This window comes from Pseudophryne corroboree, chromosome 3 (assembly GCF_028390025.1).
Source record: "Pseudophryne corroboree isolate aPseCor3 chromosome 3, aPseCor3.hap2, whole genome shotgun sequence".
Taxonomy (NCBI): Eukaryota; Metazoa; Chordata; class Amphibia; order Anura; family Myobatrachidae; genus Pseudophryne; species Pseudophryne corroboree.
Window position 1 is genome coordinate 431,521,775 of NC_086446.1, and position 23,681 is coordinate 431,545,455.

Here is a 23,681-nt window from a genome sequence, read left to right on the forward strand (position 1 = left end):
AAAGAGAACTTCTCGTCACAGAAAGTTGGACGCTTTGTTTGTCCTTTATGATCCGAACAAGGTTGGGTGTCCTGCTTCTAAGCAGACAATTTCTCGCTGGATCAGTTTCACTATCCAGCATGCTTATTCTATGGCAGGTGTCCAAAATATGTTAAATCCCACTCTACTCATAAAGTGGGTTCTTCCTGGGCGGCTGTTCGGGGTGTTTCAGCTTTACAGCTTTGCCGAGCAGCTACTTGGTCAGGGTTGAACACGTTTGCCAAGTTCTACAAGTTCTATACTTTGGCCTCTGAGGACCCAAAAGTTTGGTTAATCTGTTCGGCAGGTGCCTCAGCACTCTCCCTCCCATAATGGGAGCTTTGGTACATCCCCATGGTACTAAATGGAACCCCAGCATCCTCTAGGACGTACGAGAAAATAGGATTTTAATTACCTACAGGTAAAAAAAAATTGCGTAGTCCATAGAGGTGCTTCATTTTCCAGCATTGTTGCTTGATTAAGTATTGGTTCAGCTGTTGCTGTTCCTATTTCATGCTGGTTAGCAGGGTTTCTTCTAGTTCCTGCTGGTTAGTTGCATGCTGGTTAACATGGTTTCTTCTTGTTTCATGCTGGTTAACATGGTTTCTTCATGTTGCATGCTGGTTGGCAGGGTTTCTCCATGTTGCATGATGGTCAGCATGGTTTTTCAATTCGGTGTGAGCTGGTGTGATTCTCACCACTATCTGTGTATTCCTTCCCTCGAAGTATGTCCATCTCCTCGGGCACAGTTTCTAGACTGAGTCTGGTATGAAGGGCATAGAGGAAAGAGCCAGCCCACACTATTAAACCCTTAAAGTGCCCATGGCTCCCAAGGGACCCGTCTATACAACATGGTACTAAATGGAACCCCAGCATCCTCTACGGACTAAGAGAAAAAGATTTACCGGTAGGTAATTAAAATCCTATTTTCTCCTAATAGACTGGAAAAAACAGACACCCAACCGACTTTTCAAACATTTGAATATCCCCCTTAGGGCGGTAGTCAGTTCTTTTTACCCCCTTCTACACATGTTCTGTTTCTGCTGACGGGCGTGGTATAATCTTTTCAGTTTGCTGCCCCCAGGGTAGCGAGGGCACTGAACCCTTTACGGAGGTAAACCTGATTACTAAGGGGGCGATATGCACGATATAGGGGATCACTTTAGAAAGGAGGTTGGGCGTGATATATCATTTGAATACCGCCATTAACGGTAGATTTACAAAAGTGCGGGTTTACAGTAGTGGAGATGTTGCCCATAGCAAGCAATCCTTTTCTAGCTTTTGTCTTCTAGAAGTGCTAGATAAATGAAAAGTAGAATCTGAGTGGTTGCTATTAGCAACATCTCCACTTGTGTAAACCCACACTTTAGTAAATATACCCTTAGTAACCTATTTCACTACTTTGTATTAGTGACCTTGTATTAAAGTATAGTAGCAGGATTTGGTTAGTCATTTACTAACAAATTGATAGTGCATTAGAAAAGTGATTTACATTTTTTTTTTATTTCGATACTGGGAATTAGTGAATAAGATATTACAAAGAGAATTTATAATCTGTAAATTACATTTGCATTGTTTTACAATCTGATGTCACCATAGTCAAACAAATAGAAGCTAGTATCTGATCTGTGGCTATATTTTATGAAACTGGAAATACTATTCTTTGGTGTAGGTTTGCTATAAGCTGCAACAAAATCTATAACATCCTCAGGTTATCAAAAATGAAAAAGAGAATAAACTTAATACAATATGAAGGACTATGAATGGAAATTTGGATATGGATTATCCAAGTTAAATAACAATATATTGAATAACAATACATTATTAATATATTGTAATTTAACAAAATAGGGAGTTTCCATGTCAAAAAGTCCCTTAAATTAATACACCTAAAATAAGAATAGTTTGAAAGAAAGTCTAACAGATTGAATTTTATTCAAACCAAAATAAAATGTAGTGTGTTTATTTATCTGCAAGGTTGATGTCAACTATTTAAGAAAAGACAGCCAAACCATTCACTACAGCACTCTGGACACCAAACTATCCATAAATTAACCAGAAAATATAAAGTATATAAATTCATTGTAATTTATTGTGACAATAATTTTGATTGCCATTTTATACCAATACAATGATCCAAACCAAAATGTATTTTACTATTGTTTACGTAACTAAAACAATTACTATGCTATCATGACAAATATATGAGGACTCTTCGAGGATCTTTTGCAATATCATTGGGGAAAGAATAGAATTTTGCTTGATTGGTGCAGATATTCTCTAAGTGGATAAAGGTCCATCCCAAGCTTTGCAAACGTTGACTGGTATTAGAAGTATGTCCTAAAAAGAAAAACCAATAAGAAGACATTTAATTGTATATTAAAATCCTTTCTATTAGCAAGTCAAATCAGAAGTGAATGAACTAAAGGAGTTATATTGTTTTTGGAAAATTAGATGTTATTATTAATTTTCAAATTGTAACTGATTGTTTTGACTAAGGTTGAGTAAAACATATGAAGAAATTACAAAAGTTGTAAGGTTTCTGTCATACTTGAGGGTCTAAGATCAAAATTGAATTGGCATTTACTGTAGAAGGCCCACCGAGGGAATGACATTTAGGGCCCATGATGTTTGGTTAATCATTAGATGCATGGTCTGGGCCCCTCAGTACATGCATTATAATGCATTGATAAACAAATTGGTCTCGGAGGTAATGTAGATTCACAAATATGGTTTAGAAATTATAACCAGAATATCATATTAGACCTGTGCACCAACACCCATGTTTTGGTTTTCATTTTGGATCTGGCTTAACTTTTGTGTTTTGATTCTGCTTTTTCGAAACCACACTCATGTATTTTGGTTTTGGCTTTGGATGAATATTTTTAAAAAAATGCTAAAAACAGCTAAAATCATATAATTTGGGCCTGTTTTTGTTCTTATAGTATTATTAACCTCAATAACATTCATTTCCAGACATTTCAAGTAAATTTTGACCTCCTCACAGCTAATAATATTGTTCACCAAAATTGGGCAAAGGCTGGCTGGTTAAGCTAAGTAACACACCAGTGGCACAAACACATGGCATTTATATCTGTAATAATGTTTTAGAGCTATAACCAATAAAAATGTCTATGCAAAAAAGATTGTCCCCAAATTTCCCCCAAAATTACAACCCACTATGAAAAGAAAAGTGGTGCAAGATGGAATTGTCCTTGGGCTCTTCCACTCATCCTGATGTTGGATATTAAAAAGGACATGCACAGTGTAACAAACTAACTTTTTTGTTACTTTTTCCCAGCAAATGACAACTGACACTGCACTTATATTTAAATGAATGTATTGGGAGACAGCGCACAGGTTATACAAACAAAAGAAACATTTAAAAAATAATTTTTGGATTTTTTTTACGTTTTTTTTACTTTTTCCGCAATGACAACTGACACTGCAGAGTCTCATTGCTTATATTTATGTAAACGCAGTCAAGTACGGCCTTCGGAGTAACATTGCAGCACCACAGTGTGACCGATTAAGATGACTAGTAATAATACCTGTACTATAAAAAATAATAAACAATTATTTGCTTTCTGCCTGTAGTGTAAATCTAGCTACTGTTAATCTAAGGGGATTGGAGTGGACAGATAGGTCAGGTCAGCTCAGTAACTGGACTGGATGGACACAGCACAGCAGCAGACACTGGAGAGGATGGACACAGCATCTACTTGAGTGGATGGACAGAGCATAGCAGCTACTGGACACAGGCACTTCAGTGGATGGACACAGGGAGTGGATGGACACATCAGCAGCCACTGGACACAGGAGTGAATGGACACAGCACAGCATCCACTGGACACAGCACAGCTACTTGAGTGAATGCACACAGGGAGTGGATTGACATAGCAGAAGCCACTGGACATAGGGAGTGGATGGACATAGCACAGAAGCCACTGGACATAGCACAGCCACTTAAGTGGATGGACACAGCACAGCAACCACTGGACACATCACAGCAGCGTGGATTGGAGTCAGTGTGAAATGGCACCCAAATCACTGCAGCAGGGACTTATATAGAATCCAAAACTAGCGTGAATCCAATGCAGGGATGATGACATCTTGCTTTGATTTGGAATCCAAACATGGTGGGAAAACCTGAGTCGCCGCACGGAATCACTCTGATCCCGGAAGTTTAGGTGGGTTCGGATCTCAGAGAACTGAGCCTGCTCATCTCTGCTAGAAACACACACCTTTCCACAGCCGTTGTGCATTTTATGTCCCATAGTAGTGCCCTAGCTCATTTTATGTCCCACAGTAGTGCCCATGTTCACATTGTAGTACACAGTGCTCCCAGTTTACAGTGTTCCATTGTAGTGATGCAGTTCACAATAAACCACACCATTTATCATACGAAATTAGTTTTATCGCTTTTTGATAAAAGGGCCCTACAGTGTCCTCAGTACATAAATTATGCCAAATTGAAATGCCCTTAGTTCATAATATGCCACATACAGTAGAAGTGCACCCTACATATCATTCAGTATTTGCGGGATGCCCCCCCCCAAAACACCCATTTTCAGGGAGGAAATACAGGCAAATATTAACTATCATCCGATGGTAAGAAGGAGGGACTGCAACAGGTAACTTCATATCTGCTGCAGTCCCTCCATTTGCCATGGCTGCAAATCTGTCAGAGCTGAAGATTGCATTAGCCGCTGTAGCCCTGGGCTGCTTTCTGCAAAAATGACTGGTAGAGTGCTCCAATGGCTGCCACACATGTGCAGTAGCACTCTGGAGTCCTAATCTAGACGTGAAATCATCGCTAATGCAATAACTTCACTTCTTACGCATCACAGGGACAGGCTCCTTTCAAAACATCTGCCCCTGCATAAATAGTGGCCGTAAGAAATTAGATTTATCAAGTCTAAAACCCGATAATTGATACATATGCCACTTCAATTACTTTTGTACCTGGGATTAGTGAAAGAAAGTAAAGTAACATATTTTACCTTATCAGTTTCAATTTGAGCATTATCAAAGTTGATATCCAGTATATGGATTATGTCAGGAAGTGGGATTGCTGTCTGTAGTTCAACTGAAAAAAAAGAGCAAACAATTTATTAGTTGTTCAAGTAACAGAACAGGGCCAATTTAAGGATTCATTTGCTGCCCTCCACTAAGCGGAGAGAATTAACAAGAACAAACAAGTAACTGCTGTAGCTCTCCTTTCATTCCTTCTTGTTTCTTCTTGTTCATAAAAAAATATATATTCTAGAAAAGTAAACTTTTTGCCATCTGAAGCACTATACATAAAATATACTACATTTAATAATGAATCCAGTCTTTTTCTAGATTGCTTTTGGGCCTAATTCAGACCTGATCGCAGCAGCAAATTTGTTAGCAAATGGGCAATACCATTGGGTCATTCCTACCCGATCGCTCGCAAAGCGCAGCGATCGGGTCAGAACTGCGCATGCTTGACTAGCAATCGCCCCTGAGGCAGAGGCGGTCGCTGGGCGGGAGGGGGCTGGATGGCGACGTTAAGCCGCCGTGTAGGGGGCGCAGTCCAGCCAAAGCAGGCGTGGCCGGACCGTGGGGAGGGCTGCAGCGGCTGCGTGACGTCACACGCAGACGCTGCGACCCGGGGTAGCGAAGAGGTTCTCCCGACTAGCCGCAGGAGCTGCGCTGGCTGGGAGTAACTCCTGAGATGTAAAAGCATCGCCGCTGTGTGATGCTTTAGCATTTCTGCAGGGGGGGGGGGGCGGCAGTGACATTCGGGCAGACTATCCCTGTGCTGGGCAACCCCCCGCATGTCTGAGTGTCTGATCGTAGCTGTGCTAAATTTAGCACAGCTACGATCAACTCGGAATGACCCCCCATGTGCACTGCAGGGGTGGCAGATACAACAAGTGCAGAGAGTTAGATTTGGGTGGGTTATATTGTTTCTGTGCAGGGTAAATACTGGCTGCTTTATTTTTACACTGTAATCTAGATTTCTGTTTGAACACACCCTGTTAGATATTGATATCTGGCTACAGTATGTCAGAGTCACATTGCTGTGCATTTGTTTTACACTTGCAGTTCCATGTTTCACCACTGTCTGTTGTTCAGTGCTATTGTGCAGCTTGCTGCAAAAGTCTGTTGCTTTATGGGGGTAATTCAGAGTTGATCGCAGCAGCAAATTTGTTAGCAGTTGTACAAAACCATGGGGGTAATTCCAAGTTGATCGCAGCAGGAATTTTTTTAGCAGTTGGGCAAAACCATGTGCACTGCAGGTGTGGCAGATATAACATTTGCAGAGAGAGTTATATTTGGGTGGGTTATTTTGTTTCTGTGCAGGGTAAATACTGGCTGCTTTATTTTTACACTGCAATTTAGATTTCAGTTTGAACACACCCCACCCAAATCTAACACTCTCTGCACATGTTATATCTGCCTCCCATGCAGTGCACATGGGGGGTCATTCTGAGTTGTTCGCTCTCTAGCAGTTTTTAGCAGCCTGGTACTACAGGTACCAGGGGCCCCGGTTTTCCTCCGCATGCTGGTACTTGTGGTTCTCCAAGTACCAGCTTGCGGGGGAGGCATCCTGGGACTTGTAGTACTGCTACTAAAAACAATATTCACATTTTCACAAAAAGGCTATCAGCCCCCCATCCGCCGCCCTTGGATGGGGGGGACAGCCTTGGGCTTCACCCCTGGCCCTTGGGTGGATGGAGGGGGGGACCCCTTGATTGAAGGGGTCCCCACTCCTCCAGGGTACCCCGGCCAGGGGTGACTAGTTGGGTATGTAATGCCAGGGCCACAGGGACCAATATAAAAGTGTCCCCAGGCTAAGGCATTATGTATCTGGCTAGTGGAGCCCGGTGCTGGTTTCAGAAATACGGGGGACCCCTATGCTTTTTGTCCCCCGTATTTTTGGAACCAGGACCAGGTGCAGAGCCCGGTGCTGGTTGATTAAATATGGGGGAACCCCTGTCAATTTTTCCCCCATATTTTTTCAACCAGGACCGGCTCAAAGAGCCCGAGGCTGGTTTTGCTTAGGAGGGGGGACCCCACGCATTTTTTTATTTTTATTTTAACACTATCCCACCCCTTCCCACTGATAAACATGCACGGATCTCATGGATCCGTGCATGCCTATCAGAACACGGTAAAAAAAGCAGGTCTGTTTTATTTTAGCACTTTTTTACGATTTGTATTTTTTCACGGCAGTGTTTGGCTATTGCCGGCAGTGTTTGTGAATTACACTTTTTAGTAAATTACCGAGTTCTACCAAATAACAGGTGTATTTGACCGATGGTGTATTCATTTGTAATTTTTTTCTTGCATTTTCAAAAAAATACGAATGCCCTCATCACTGCCGTGATTTGAGTTTAGTAAATTCAAGAGATGACACTTTGAAGAAAAAACACCATCTCAGTCAAAAGTGGGACCTTAGTAAATATACCCCTATGTCTTTTTGTATCTGCCATATTCTTCAAAAGCCTGAGAACAATTCTGTTGCGCTTAAAAAAATTGTGTGTGGGCAGGGGGATCCGCATATGCATGTATGCACAGAACCACCGTCAGCACATGCAAAGCTGTGCTGCACTAATGTTGTCCACCCACGGCTAGCTACTTCTCATCGTATTAAATAGCTGGCCAGCACTGCAGCTTTCTGACCGCACGCTCCAGGCATCACTGGTAGTCATCTTCCATGTGGTCCGCTCCATTAGCCTGTCGTGCAGTGGACTTCCGAGTCCTGGAGCATGTAGTAGAGTGCTGAAGCACGCTGCCAAGGATGCTGTGAGGGTAGTGTATGCTGTGAGTGAAACCTACAGCTGTAGCCATGCTTATCTTACTGCGATGTAGAATGTTGCAACACAGTATGCTGCATGCTGTGCCATGCTGTGAGTACTTGCAGTATAATGTATATAATGTGTACAAGGGGCTCTACCATGGTGTAATGTGCATAAGGGGCTCTACCGTGGCATAATGTGATATAATAATGTGATATGCTGTGTGGTATAGTGTGACTAATAGACACTACTGTACAATGTAATGTGATTTGGTACTATTCTGTGGTCATGACCCTTCCCCATGTAGCCACACCCCAATATTTTTGGTATGCCTTTGGCAAGCACTGTCCCTATTTTAAATATGGAGGGGGGTACCAATTATCTTTTTGGCACTAGGCCTCAAAATGTCTTGTTATGACTCTGGAATGGAGCACTGGTGTTGGAACTTTATTTGGAAGGCAAAAAGGAAGGTATAACCCACAATAGTATGAGTACTATCCAACCCTGTAGGGCAGTGTTTCCCAACCACGGTCCTCAAGGCACACTAACAGTCCTGGTTTTAGTGATATTCAGGCTTGAACACAGGTGACTTAATTAGTACCTCAGTTATTCTGATTTAACCATCTGTGCTGAAGCCTGGATATCACTAAAACCTGCACTGTTGGTGTGCCTTGAGGACCGCAGTTGGGAATGCCTGCTGTAGGGGTAATGTGAAAATATACTGTATGTGTGGAGGTGCGTCCAGAAGAGTATAACACTGCCTGACATTACGAATTACATCGACATCGGAAAAAACGAATGTGGAAAACTCGGCAGCTTAGTAACTGACCGTATCAGGATTCAAAAAGTTGCAGTAAAATGCACCCGATACCATTCGAGTTCAAACACCCTTAAAAACGGCTAAAACACGAATATTAGTAAATTTTGGCCATGGTATTTAGAAAATGCAGGCTATATGTTGATACCAACTGATGTTATAGGTGTAGAATACAATGATAAGTTCAATATCAGTGGGAAACAATAGTCACATATATACCAATTGTCCTAAGGTGACAATATGAGCAAAAAATAATAATATGATTCACAAATAGATATAATGAATGTATAATTCCCAGTGTTGGGACCACATAAGATATATAGAAATACCTTTGTTCTCAGCCAATTCATTCATAATTAGCTGTATATGAAACAATTATAACAATGTGTATTAATCTGATACAATGCTGTGTTGCATGAATATACAGAAAACAGACATAACCTTAGTTGTAGTACCGGAGATAAAGATGTCTTGATTCATTATAATTGCACATGCAAATACACCAATTAATATCTCCTGTTAGCTAAAGAGACACTGAATAGCATAACAGTGATAAGTGCGCATTAACCCAGGGGTTACTATGCGGGAAAAAGGCAGGGTTTTTTCAATACCACTGGACGTTAAACCCAGAGATATTCCCTACACGGCTAATGTGGAATTCCCTCTATGTGATATACCACCATTGTCAGTTTGTATGTACTATTTGGTTGGGAAGCATATCAACTTTTGTCGGCATGTCAATGGAGACTCTGTTATGCAGAAAGTTTTTTCAAAAAAAGGTTATACTGTACCATTTATTGCAGGGGTGTATACTTTTTCAATCACAGAAGTGACAAACTCCTTCAAGTCTTCCACCTAAATGAAATGAAATAATATATGTGTAAGTTGTTACAGAATTTCAACTGACAACATTTAATTATGTAATGAAGTGTACTTAGATATTAAGGGGCTTATGGTAAACTGAACAAAAGTTTGTGTAGTAGTGTAATATCTGTAAACATTTTTGCACCTTCCCAGATAAGAGGCGGCATGCATATGTACCCATACAGTCTTGTATTAATCAGATGTGCCGGGAAAGGTTGGATGGGGGAGGGAAGGGGGTGGTCCTTAGGTTGCCGGCGGACGGGCTCCCGACTACCAGCATACCGCCGCCGGAATCCCGACCGCCGGCATACCAACAGCTTTTCTCCCTCTTGCGGGTCCACGACCCCCCTGGAGGGAGAATAGATAGGGTGGCGCACATAGCGCGCCACCGTGACAGCAGCGTGGCGAGCGCAGCGAGCCCGCAAGGGCCTCATTTGCACTCGCCCAGCTGTCGGTATGCCGGCTGGTCGGGATTCCGGTGCCAGTATGCTGGCCGCTGGGAGCCCGGCCGCCGGCACACCCTACTACACCCGAGGGAAGGGGGCACATTTGATGAGTATGGTAAGGGAATGTTTGTATAATTGCAAACTGATACAGAGATGCTCAGAGACACATGTCCTCTTGTCCAAACTGCATTATTTGCAAGTGTCAATGGCAAATGGGGTGATGATGACGATAATGATGGTCACCAATTCCTAATTTTGGCTGACCATGATTTTGAATAAATCTCTGAAGCTGATAGGTGCTTTCTTTTGTGTCTGTGCATATGTTATATTTCTATGTTATGTTTGAACAATTTATTTGATCTCACATGAGATAGAAAGCAATATCTGTTGCATTAGAGAGATATTTTTAACTTTTATAGAAACCTAATAGTCAGGGGCATAAGTTCATGTCAGGAGCCTGCAGGCGAAATAGAAGGTGGTGCCCCCACAGTGGCTCCAGCTTGCACATGTGCTGACATCCCAGTGACTTGCCAATGGTACCTGGGAGAATAAAGATTCCTTATTGCAGCTAGTTGTGATGATAAGGAAGTTTTATTTTTGTGGGTGTGGCCTGCAAATGATAATAGAGCCCTGAGAAGGGATTTATCAAAGCTCAGAAAGAGATAAAATTGTAAGAGATAAAGTACCAGCCAATCAGATTCTGCCTTACATTTTACAGGCTGTGTTTGAAAAATGATAGTTACGGTTGGTTGGTACTTTATGTCTCATACTTTTATCTCTCTCCAAGCTTTGATAAACACCTTCCTTAAAAGTTATATTATAATTATTAGTGCATTTTCTAAAAACCAAATTCTGTTCTTCTTTCTTTCCTCATATAAGACACAGCAGTAGAGCTGTAGCTCATTGAACCCAATTTGATATGTGATCAGACAAATTCTAGACTCATCAGCTGAAGGGGTCTTTTAAAGAGCTTTTCTGAGCTTTGACAGCAGTGAGCAGTCACTGCAGCAGATCACTATGAAATGAGTGGAGAGAGATCTTTTTTAGTTCAGAAGCCCCCTCAGTCTTTATTTCTTGGCACCCCTCTGACAGCTGGATCCCGGTGGCAAAGCCTCTATTGTCTCTGGGAGCTATGTCACTACTATGAGTGACTGCATATTTCATGAGCTAATAAAATAGTCATGAGCAAATAAAATTGTACACCTCTGTGGCTTACTTTTAGAGTAAATTACTTCCAATATGTGTCCAACTTTCCTCAGACACAGCACATTTGACTGTAACTACTCTTCACACACAGGGAGGGCAGAAACTATGTAGGCTGAACCAATTTTAAAGAGAATGCAGCCTATCAATTCCCTAGGATTTTTTTACATCATCATGGCGTACAGTCCACTTGAACTTTGCTAATTACTTACATCAAATTGTCCAACTGAGGATGATTCCAAGGAAAGGAATGTCCTTAGAAAATCAAAATAACAGTTACAATGACAGGAACTACAAAGTCAAAAATGCTAAACACTAAACATTGCTTTATTCACTGTACTATTGAATGTACTCTATGAACTAGTAATGGGTATGTTCAGTGTCGGATTGGGGCATAAAGGGCCCACCAGGGAATACTTTCTTAGGGGCATGGAGGTTTAGGGTTAGGTGGATAGGGAAAACCTTCTGTGAAACCCTGTCTTAATCCTAACTACTTTATTTAAATAAAAAATATGTATTTTTTTTTAATTATTTGACAGATAGTAGTAATCAAGAGGTCTTTGTCTGCCTCCTGGATGTCCTAGTGGTAGATAAGTATCTTAGCTTGCAATTGCTATATTTTCCTGAAATCAGTAACATTTGCTATTTTCTAATGTAATAATCATAAAAAAAAAATGAATAAATCAATTTTGTATTTTTTTTTTTTAGATGTTTCTTATTCTAAGTCTTTGTCACTTCCTACCTGTCGAGGGAAAGAACAGAGTTTAAGCTGTTTTCATTGACTGAGAACTGGATTTTAAAATTCATATGCTGAAAAATAAAGTGAGAATCTGTTAGTTTGTTAGTTGCTATACAGTGCATCATCAGTTGTATCATGTGCAGCACTAGTTACCTGTATATAACAGTTATTCAGCACAAAGCAGAGTTAGAAGTAGCAGATATACTACTAGATGAAGCCCCATGTGGTAGAAAGACACCAAGATGTCTTGTCACTAATGTGAATCAGAACCACTCTGACAGTCAGAATCAGAATCAGAATCAGCTTTATTGGAATTTGTCTTCGGTTTGCTATACAACAGCCAAGTAGGTAACAGATAAGCAGGTGGGGGGCAAGTAAAGTCACACAGATAGGTATACCGTAGGGACACAAGTTAGTTACATGTACGTCTAGTCAGTCAATGTTCAGGAGTTCAGCAGGCGGACCGCTTGGGGAAAGAAACTTTTGAGGCTTCTGGTGGACCTGGTGGGGACAGCCCTGTAACGCTTGCCTGAAGGAAGCAAGTTAAACATGCTGTGGCCGGGGTGTAGCTGGTCTTTTACTATCTTCATTGCTCACTTTTTAGCTCTGGACAGCTACAGGTCCTGGACTGAGGGAAGGTCGGCCCCGAAGATCTTCTCTGCGGTTCTGACCACCTTTTGGAGCCTGCATCTGTCCCTCGCGCTGGCGGAGCTGTACCATACGAGTATCGAGGAGCACAGTACAGACTCCACAATCGCGGAGTAGAAGAGGAGCAGAAGCTTCTGTGGGATGTTGAACTTCCTTAATTGCCTGAGGAAGAACAACCTCTGCTGCGCTTTCCCAACAGTGGCGACAGCGTTGGACCCCCATTTAAGGTCCCGGGTGATTGTGGTCCCTAGAAACTTGAAGGAGTGCACTAGCGATACCACACTGTCAACAATCGTTAGCGGAGGTGCACTAGATGACTTCTTCCTGAAGTCCACTATTATCTCAACAGTTTTGAGGGGGTTGAGCTCAAGGTTGTTGTGGATGCACCACTGGGCCAGCCGGTCTACTTCCCATCTATAGGCCGATTCGTCCGCGTCTTTGATGAGGCCGATAAAGGTGGTATCATCGGCGAATTTGATGATCTTTACTGATTGCACCTCTGAGGTACAGTCATTTGTGTACAGGGAGAAAAGCAGGGGTGAGAGGACACAGCCCTGAGGGGCCCCTGTACTAACGGACCGTGCTTGAGAGGTGAATTCCCCTGCTTTCACCACCTGTGTCCTATCTGTCAGGAAGTCTACTATCCAGGAACAGGTAGCTTCTAGGACCTCTAGGCGAAGTAATTTGGGGTGGAGGATGCTGGGGACGATTGTATTGAAGGCCAAGCTGAAATCGACAAACAGGACCCTCGCGTAGGTACCAGGAATGTCTAGGTGCTGTAGAATGTAGTGCAGGCACAGGTTGACTGCATCCTCAACACACCAATTCGATCGATAGGCGAACTGCAGGGGGTTCAGTTGGGGGCCAGTCACAGTTTTCAGGTGATTCAAAACCAGATGCTCGAACGTTTTCATGACCACAAACGTCAGTGCTATCGGCCTGTAGTCATTCAGGTTCGTGATAGAGGGTTTCTTGGTGACCGGGACGATAGTAGACCTTTTGAGGCAAGAAGGGACTTTCTGTAGCTCCAGCGATTTGTTGAAGATCTTGATGAATATGAGGACGAGCTGTCCCGCACATGCTCTTAGGGCAGATGATGACAATCCGTCAGGACCCGGAGCTTTCCTGGGTTTGGCCCTTTTGAACAATGCCTCCACCTCTTCTTGGGTGACTTGCAGTGCCTGGGGTTGGCCATCGGTGTTCGGGGCATCGTAGAGGTGATTGTTTGGGTTGCAAGGAACTTCTTTTGTGAACCTGCAATAAAAGCGGTTCAGTTCGTCTGCTAGGTCTTGGTGCATGGTGGTGGACTTTGATGTTTTCCTATAGTTGGTTATGGATTGCATTCCTTTCCATACAGATACGGGGTCATTGGTGGAGAGATCGTTTATCAGCTTGTCCGAGAACCGCTTTTTTGCTAGCCTGATTCCTTTAGTCAGAGAGTTCCTAGTACGGTTGTATAGTGCTCTGTCACCGCTGCTATATTGTTGTATAGTGCTCTTTGGCTCGACGAAGTTGCCTGAGCTGGGCATTGAACCAGGGCTTGTTGTTGTTGTAAATGCGGTAAGTCTTGGTAGGTACACACATGTCCTCACAGTAGCTGATGTAGGATGTGACAGTGTCTGTCAGGTCATTCAGGTCGGTTGCCGAGGCGTCGATGACCCCCCCATTCCGTGCAGTCAAAGCAGGCCTGGAGCTTCATCTTGGCCTCATTGGTCCATTTCTTAACAGATCATCCACTTCAGTATCCACAAAGTCTGCATCCTTGCCACACAGGGCAGCGAGGGCTGCAAGGGCTGCTGATCCACCCGCCGACGTGCCCAAACGTGTGGTAAGCACCTCGGGAGCGCTCCAACTTAGGAGGGCTTCCCTGCTGTATTTGGTCACCGGTGGGGTAGACAAGGGCAGGGGAAAACAAGGGGAAACAGGTATTTTGGCTGAGCTGTGTAGCACCGAGGCAGCCATCTGTGGTGCCATCTTAGATTGTAATCGCTATAATCGTTGTTGCTGTAACCTATTGCTGCTTCTTAATACAATGGGTGTATTTGAAACAAGTGATACTGTAAATAAAATAACTGCTTTTTCTGTTGCTGATTTAGTCAAAAGCAGCCTTGTGGAGAGGTGTTAGAATCCAATTCCTGTTGTGTTGGTGTGAAAGATCTCAGTGTGAGAGGCCTTTGAAGTGGATTTCTTGTGGGGGTAGTGATAACATGTGTCCTGTGGAATGGCTCTTGCAAATTGAAGTGAGCAGTGACCCTTCAGTGATTCAGAGCCATAATATGCTGTATATTAGTTAATTAATGCAAGAAGTCAGTTATTTTTTGCTTAGAGAACAGAGGTGAATGATGTCTAAGTGAGGGGCTGGATGGAGCCAAATATAGGTTGTAGTCCACAGTACCTTGTCTGGGATGTCCAATGCAGAGCACAGTAGATTCAAAACTGAAGGACTTCTCAGTGGAGAGTTGCGGAGGTTTCAATCCAGTATGTATCTCAGTGCAGGAATGCAATCCGTTGGTTTTGATGAGATGTCCGCATAGAGTAGTACAAGTTAAAGGTAAGTCCTTCGATATTTATAATGAATTATAGGTCAGTTGTGGTGAATTTCAGTTGTTTTATGGAGATGATCAGGAGCATGCAAAAGGTGAGGCAGCCATCTTGGTGAGCATGCAAAAGGTGAGGCAGCCCTCCATTGGTTACCTGTATTCTACCGTATTCCATATAAAATACTTTTACTCACACACAAGGCCATTAACCACACTACACCAACGTACATCACTTTGCTTTTCTCAAAATATCTCCCAACCCGACCTCTTCGCTCTTCACAAGATCTGTGTCTCTCATCCACACTCATTACTTGCTCCCTCTCATGATTGCAGGACTTTCATCTGGCTGCACCCACTCTGTGGAATGCTCTACCATGCACAATAGGGCTCTCATCTAGTCTCCAAACCTTCAAGTGTTCCCTGAAAACTCACCTCTTTAGGTAAGCATACCAAATTCCAGAACCGCCCACATAACTTTCATAAGCCTTCCTATCAAACTGCATCCACTCTGCACAGTCCACACATATCCTCACATGTCTTCTCATTCTTCACTGTGTGCTGCGGGCAACCGCTGCCCACAGCACACAGCCGCCCAAAGAGGAGAGGAGCGCACTGCAGCGGCACGGGGGAGAAGGAGGTGGATGAGGGAGCCGCAGCAGCGCTTTGTTACTGGTTGAGGCGCTGCTGCTGCTGTCCCTCTGCTTCACTATAGGCCGTCTTCCGAGAACATGCCGCAATGTGTAAAAAGGGGGAATCTGCTTGCGTAACGTGTAAAAAGGGGGAATCTGCCTGATGTAATGTGTAAAAAGGGTGAATCTGCCTGATGTAATGTGTAAAAAGGGGGAATCTTTGCCATAATGTGTAAAAAGGGGGAATCTTTGCTGCAATGTGTAAAAAGGGGGAATCTGCCTGATGTGATGTGTAAAAAGGGGGAATCTGCCTGCCGCAATGTGTAAAAAGAGGGAATCTGCCTGCCGTAATGTGTAAAAAGGGGGGCGCTGTCTGCCGTAATGTGTAACAAGGGCATGCTGTCTGCCGTAATGAGTAAAAAGGGGGCGCTGTCTGCCATTATGTGTAAAAAGGGCATGCTGTCTGCCGTTATGTGTAAAAAGTGCAGCTGCATAGACCACCAGACAGTGGAAGGCGCCGCTGCTGAAAGTGAGTGAGTTACACTCACCGTCACTCACTGTACAGCGCAGCGGCTGCCCTCCCGTCTCACCGGACAGCACTGCAGGTCGCTTCCCCAGAGCACAAATAAACCCATCTTTAACTGCCCAACCACATGAGGCTAATATCAGCTGTGGGAACCAGTTTACATCTACTGTATGTCCAGAGGAGCGCATCATACAAAGAAGAGGAGAGTGCAGCTACCAAACAACAGAAATCTTAGTGCAGCATGTAAACAGCAGCAGCGGCTGCCCACCTGCACTATACAAGGACACAAACACAGCTCCGTGCCACCTCTGAAGAATGGCAGAAGACTTCAAAGGTAGGCTCTTATGAGCCACTTAACAAAAACACATACAAATTACACCTTATAAGAGAAGTCAAGATTAACATCAACCCACAACATAAAGGGCGACATTTGTTCGATAACTCCCAGTATTAAGCCCCGTACACACGGGGAGAGATGTGTGCTGAGCGATCTATCGGTGACCACTCAGCACACATCTCTCTCCCCGCTCAACACACAGCGCGATGTGTGCCGAGCGAGGGGGGTGAATGGGAAGGGGGGCGCTCATTTCAGCGGTGAAATGAGCGACCTGCTAGATTGGGCCAATCTAATACCAGCGATATCGCCGCGCATTGATATTGCTGTGGGGCATACACACAGAGAGATCTGTGCTTAACTTCTTAGCAATCTAGTTAGATTGCTTAGAATTTAAGCACGGATCTCTCCGTGTGTACCCCCCTTTACACACTTTTACACAGGCTACAGACCGGAATCAGTTTAAGCCTTATAATTAGGACTTTTATCAAACCTGCAGTAGTTTGACCTCTTTTTGGACTAAATTACGAATGAAGAAAGCTATAATTTAAGGTTACTGCACTAATCTGACATGACAAAAATGGCTTATGCAATATAAAAACAAATTACCATTTAAAAATAAAAGTTACAGTTTATAAGCCAAATCAGAAAAAATAATATATATAGTGTGTGTGTGTGCGTGTGTGTATTGGTGCAGCGTGAGTACTGCGCCAGTTGCTGTGGTTTAACTTCATGAAATCCCCCTGCACTTTCTAAATGGTGTGCTGGTGTAATTATACAAGGGCACTACTAATGTGCGGCATCATTTGTATAAGGGCACTACTAAAGTGTGGCAGTATGCATACACAGGGTACTACTTCTGTGTGGCATTATGTGTATAAGGTGCATTACTATAATATGTATAAGGGGTATTACTGTGTGGAATACCGTGCTATAAAGGGCATTACTACTGTGTAGCATATTATGAATAAGGGGCTGTACTCTGTGACATAATGTGTATAAGGGGTACTACTGTATGGTGTAACGTGAATAACGGATGCTACTGTGTGATGTAACGTGAATAAGGGGCACCTCTGTGTGCTGTAACATTAATAAGGGGTACTACTGTGCAGTGTAATGTGAATAAGGTTGCACTACTGTGTGTGTCATAATTTAAATGGATGGGGAGGGGGCAGAGTAGTACCTTGCCCCGGGTAACATAAATCCTAGTTTTGGCTATATATATATACAGGGGTGTATCTTCCTATTGGCCAGGATGGCACTTGCCAAGGGTGCCAGTCGAGGAGGGGCGCCATCCAGAGGTGCCACCCGCGGGCAGTAGGTACTGTAGATTCACTTTTAGAGGCAGCAGCTATCCCCCCACCCCCATGTAGTTCCTCACCAGCATGGATGCCCAGTAACGATCACAGCATGCAGCAGCGGCTGCTGGGAGTTGTAGTTTACAGTATGTAGGCCCTCATTCCGAGTTGTTCGCTCGCAAGCCGATTTTAGCAGCATTGCACACGCTAAGCCGCCGCCTACTGGGAGTGAATCTTAGCTTCTTAAAATTGCGAATGATGTAATCGCAATATTGCGATTACAAACTTCTTAGCAGTTTCAGAGTAGCTTCAGACTTACTCGGCATCTGCGATCAGTTCAATGCTTGTCGTTCCTGGTTTGACGTCACAAACACACCCAGCGTTCGCCCAGACACTCCTCCGTTTCTTCAGCCACTCCCACGTTTTTCCCAGAAACGGTAGCGTTTATTCCCACACGCCCTTAAAACGGCCTGTTTCCGCCCAGTAACACCCATTTCCTGTCAATCACACTACGATCGCCGGAGCGAAGAAAAAGCCGTGAGTAAAAATACTATCTTCATTGTAAAATTACTTGGCGCAGTCGCAGTGCGAACATTACGCATGCGCACTAAGCGGAAATTCACTGCGATGCGAAGAAATTTACCGAGCGAACGACTCGGAATGAGGGCCGTAGAGTTTCTTGTCTGTATTGTGGTGTGATGCTGGACTCTGGTGCCACTTACAGTGGCTGTTGCTGCATTCTTTGATCATTAATGGGGGTGGGGGGATAGCTGCCGCCTCTAAAAGTGAATCTACCGAAAAGTGCTGCCTTTAATATTATTTATTTTTATTTATTACCAGTTATTTATATAGCGCACACATATTCCGCAGCGCTTTACAGAGAATTGGCCATTCACATCAGTCCCTGCCCCAATGGAGCTTACAATCTATATTCCCTATCACATGTATACACAGACACATTCATGCTAGGGTTCATTTTGTTGGGAGCCAATTAACCTACCAGTATATTTTTGGATTGTGGGAGGAAACCGGAGCACCTGGAGGAAATCCACGCAAGTACGGGGAGAATATACAAACTCCACACAGTTAGGGCCATGGTGGGAATTGAACCCATGACCTCAGTGCTGTGAGGCAGTAATGCTAACCATTACACCATCCGTACTGCTTTAATAGTAAAATCAACATGGGGAATATGTGTGTCTGGCACTGTGGGGCCATGCATGTATCTGGCACTGTGGGGGCATGCGTGTATCTGGCACTGTGGGAGAATACGTGTATTTGGCACTGTGGGGGCATATGTGTATCTGGCACTGTGGGGGCATACGAGTGTCTGGTACTGGGGGAGCATACTGTATGTGTATCTGGCACAGTGGGTGCATATGTGTATTTGGCACTATACTCGGAGGCATTATGTGTATCTGGCACTGCACTACTGGGGTCATTATGTGTAACTGACACTATACTGGGGGACATTATGTGCATCTGACACTATACTCGGGACATTATGTGTAAGTAGAACTACTGTGGGTATTGTGTGTAAGGCTGCTAAATGTGTGTATGCATGTGTAGGGGGTGTGATTATATAGTTATAGTTTGATATCATAATATAAAATTGTGAGGCCATGCCTACTTTCCCAGGAGCATGCACACCTTCCCATATATATGTGCACTACTGTGTGACATAATGTGTATAAGGGGTAGTACTCAGTGGCGTATCTATAATGGGTGCAGTGTGTGCGATATACACGGACCCCTGAGTCCAGGGGGGCTCATACCGCACACACTGCACCCATTTCTCCTGTACTTACCTTTCCAGAGTCCATCGCTTACTGTGTGTGAGCCCCATCCTCTTCTGTAGCCGTCACCACTGCTGCTAGCGAACTGAGCACTAGAGACTGGCACAGTGCCAGAGTCTACAGCGCTCAGAGCACTAGCAGCAGCGATGACAGCTACGAGAGAGGAGGGGGCCCAAACATGGAGTCTGCACACAGGTCCCATCCTCTTGAGAGATGCCCCTGGAACTACTGTGTAGCATAACGTGAATAATGTACTGTACATTACTGTGCTGTGTAATGTGAGTAAGGCACACTATTGTGGTGTAATTTGAATTTGGCTACTATTGAGTGTCCAGTGTCCACGCCCTTTTTTTTGGCACACGTGCCTTTCCTATTTCAAATATGGGGGGGCGCACCAGTCCTTTACTTTGCCAGGGGCGCTCGGACCCCTAAATACACCCCTGTATATATATATATATATATTAAAAATTCTTTTTTTTTCTTTACGCACACACACACACACACACACACACACACACACACACACACGTACACACACACACACACACACACACACACACACACACACACACACACGCAAAGCTATTAGCTAATGTCAATGCCCACTACAGAATAAAAGTGTAGAGTCAGTGGGGGCATATATAAAGGGTGCCTCAGAATGGCAGTGGCAATCTAATAAGTGACAAGATTGCCCTGTGTGTGCCTATCTTACCATGATATCCTCTTAGTGGATAAGACTTTCTTTTGCATTTAGCCTCTCATTGCCAATAATAAAAGCACATGACCGAAGTGGTTTACTGAATATCTGCCAGCCCTGTGATGTACAGAGATTGTCAGTGAACCAAATCCCCGCAGGATTATGCAAAGAGCAGGGCTGAAAAGCAACAATGGAAATTGGTATAGAAATGCTAGAGCTTGCGCCTGCAGAATACAGCATGCATATTGAAATAAAACAATGTTTTCAAGTTTGACTTGAACAAGATGCATAATTTTTTCTAATGGAGATACATGCAATTTGAAGGAAGTTTGAAGGTAATCTGAAGAATGGTAACAATTGATGGTCAATCTTTCATTTTTCCACAGTATGTGCCATTTTAGTGGGATGATTGACAGCTTACCAGGTATATTATAAATATGTTTAAAGTTGAGTCTGGGGAAGAGGCAGTTACTTCCATTGTTGAGTAAAGATGGAGTAGTGCTTTAGAGCTATCCAGTGTAACCTGCGCAGATTTATTCACAGAAATGTTTATTTTGTAGTCTTGCAGTCCTCCTGGAAGCTGGAATAAACATATAAGCAATTAGAGATGAGCGCCTGAAATTTTTCGGGTTTTGTGTTTTGGTTTTGGGTTCGGTTCCGCGGCCGTGTTTTGGGTTCGACCGCGTTTTGGCAAAACCTCACCGAATTTTTTTTGTCGGATTCGGGTGTGTTTTGGATTCGGGTGTTTTTTTAAAAAAACACTAAAAAACAGCTTAAATCATAGAATTTGGGGGTCATTTTGATCCCATATTATTATTAACCTCAAAAACCATAATTTCCACTCATTTTCAGTCTATTCTGAATACCTCACACCTCACAATATTATTTTTAGTCCTAAAATTTGCACCAAGGTCGCTGGATGACTAAGCTAAGCGACACTAGTGGCCGACACAAACACCTGGCCCATCTAGGAGTGGCACTGCAGTGTCACGCAGGATGTCCCTTCCAAAAAACCCTCCCCAATCAGCACATGACGCAAAGAAAAAAAGAGGCGCAATGAGGTAGCTGACTGTGTGAGTAAGATAAGCGACCCTAGTGGCCGACACAAACACCGGGCCCATTTAGGAGTGGCACTGCAGTGTCACGCAGGATGTCCCTTCCAAAAAACCCTCCCCAATCAGCACATGACGCAAAGAAAAAAAGAGGCGCAATGAGGTAGCTGACTGTGTGAGTAAGATTAGCGACCCTAGTGGCCGACACAAACACCGGGCCCATTTAGGAGTGGCACTGCAGTGTCACGCAGGATGTCCCTTCCAAAAAACCCTCCCCAATCAGCACATGACGCAAAGAAAAAAAGAGGCGCAATGAGGTAGCTGACTGTGTGAGTAAGATTAGCGACCCTAGTGGCCGACACAAACACCGGGCCCATTTAGGAGTGGCACTGCAGTGTCACGCAGGATGTCCCTTCCAAAAAACCCTCCCCAATCAGCACATGACGCAAAGAAAAAAAGAGGCGCAATGAGGTAGCTGACTGTGTGAGTAAGATTAGCGACCCTAGTGGCCGACACAAACACCGGGCCCATTTAGGAGTGGCACTGCAGTGTCACGCAGGATGTCCCTTCCAAAAAACCCTCCCCAATCAGCACATGATGCAAAGAAAAAAAGAGGCGCAATGAGGTAGCTGACTGTGTGAGTAAGATTAGCGACCCTAGTGGCCGACACAAACACCGGGCCCATTTAGGAGTGGCACTGCAGTGTCACGCAGGATGTCCCTTCCAAAAAACCCTCCCCAATCAGCACATGACGCAAAGAAAAAAAGAGGCGCAATGAGGTAGCTGACTGTGTGAGTAAGATTAGCGACCCTAGTGGCCGACACAAACACCGGGCCCATTTAGGAGTGGCACTGCAGTGTCACGCAGGATGTCCCTTCCAAAAAACCCTCCCCAATCAGCACATGACGCAAAGAAAAAAAGAGGCGCAATGAGGTAGCTGACTGTGTGAGTAAGATTAGCGACCCTAGTGGCCGACACAAACACCGGGCCCATTTAGGAGTGGCACTGCAGTGTCACGCAGGATGTCCCTTCCAAAAAACCCTCCCCAATCAGCACATGACGCAAAGAAAAAAAGAGGCGCAATGAGGTAGCTGACTGTGTGAGTAAGATTAGCGACCCTAGTGGCCGACACAAACACCGGGCCCATTTAGGAGTGGCACTGCAGTGTCACGCAGGATGTCCCTTCCAAAAAACCCTCCCCAAACAGCACATGACGCAAAGAAAAATAAAAGAAAAAAGAGGTGCAAGATGGAATTGTCCTTGGGCCCTCCCACCCACCCTTATGTTGTATAAACAAAACAGGACATGCACACTTTAACCAACCCATCATTTCAGTGACAGGGTCTGCCACACGACTGTGACTGATATGACGGGTTGGTTTGGACCCCCCCCAAAAAAGAAGCATTTAATCTCTCCTTGCACAAACTGGCTCTACAGAGGCAAGATGTCCACCTCATCATCACCCTCCGATATATCACCGTGTACATCCCCCTCCTCACAGATTATCAATTCGTCCCCACTGGAATCCACCATCTCAGCTCCCTGTGTACTTTGTGGAGGCAATTGCTGCTGGTCAATGTCTCCGCGGAGGAATTGATTATAATTCATTTTAATGAACATCATCTTCTCCACATTTTCTGGATGTAACCTCGTACGCCGATTGCTGACAAGGTGAGCGGCGGCACTAAACACTCTTTCGGAGTACACACTTGTGGGAGGGCAACTTAGGTAGAATAAAGCCAGTTTGTGCAATGGCCTCCAAATTGCCTCTTTTTCCTGCCAGTATAAGTATGGTCTGTGTGACGTGCCTACTTGGATGCGGTCACTCATATAATCCTCCACCATTCTTTCAATGGTGAGAGAATCATATGCAGTGACAGTAGACGACATGTCCGTAATCGTTGTCAGGTCCTTCAGTCCGGACCAGATGTCAGCATCAGCAGTCGCTCCAGACTGCCCTGCATCACCGCCAGCGGGTGGGCTCGGAATTCTGAGCCTTTTCCTCGCACCCCCAGTTGCGGGAGAATGTGAAGGAGGAGATGTTGACAGGTCGCGTTCCGCTTGACTTGACAATTTTCTCACCAGCAGGTCTTTCAACCCCAGCAGACTTGTGTCTGCCGGAAAGAGAGATCCAAGGTAGGCTTTAAATCTAGGATCGAGCACGGTGGCCAAAATGTAGTGCTCTGATTTCAACAGATTGACCACCCGTGAATCCTTGTTAAGCGAATTAAGGGCTCCATCCACAAGTCCCACATGCCTAGCGGAATCGCTCCGTGTTAGTTCCTCCTTCAATGTCTCCAGC

The 23,681-nt window shown here is 44.2% G+C and overlaps 1 protein-coding gene across 1 annotated transcript in view; it reads right to left on the reverse strand.

Annotated features, from left to right (window-relative positions):
- Positions 1–2,126: 2,126 nt before the first annotated feature.
- Positions 2,127–23,681, reverse strand: part of BPIFB6 (BPI fold containing family B member 6) — a 181,899-nt gene continuing 160,344 nt past the window's right edge. Inside the window, exons 10-15 of the mRNA XM_063963591.1 lie at positions 20,749–20,907; positions 11,863–11,930; positions 11,333–11,375; positions 9,399–9,462; positions 5,022–5,107; positions 2,127–2,358 (exon numbers count right to left, since the gene is read on the reverse strand). Of these exons, the coding sequence (XP_063819661.1) occupies positions 2,299–2,358; positions 5,022–5,107; positions 9,399–9,462; positions 11,333–11,375; positions 11,863–11,930; positions 20,749–20,907 (480 nt within the window). The 3' untranslated portion in view covers positions 2,127–2,298. The remainder of the gene's footprint in view (positions 2,359–5,021; positions 5,108–9,398; positions 9,463–11,332; positions 11,376–11,862; positions 11,931–20,748; positions 20,908–23,681) is intronic.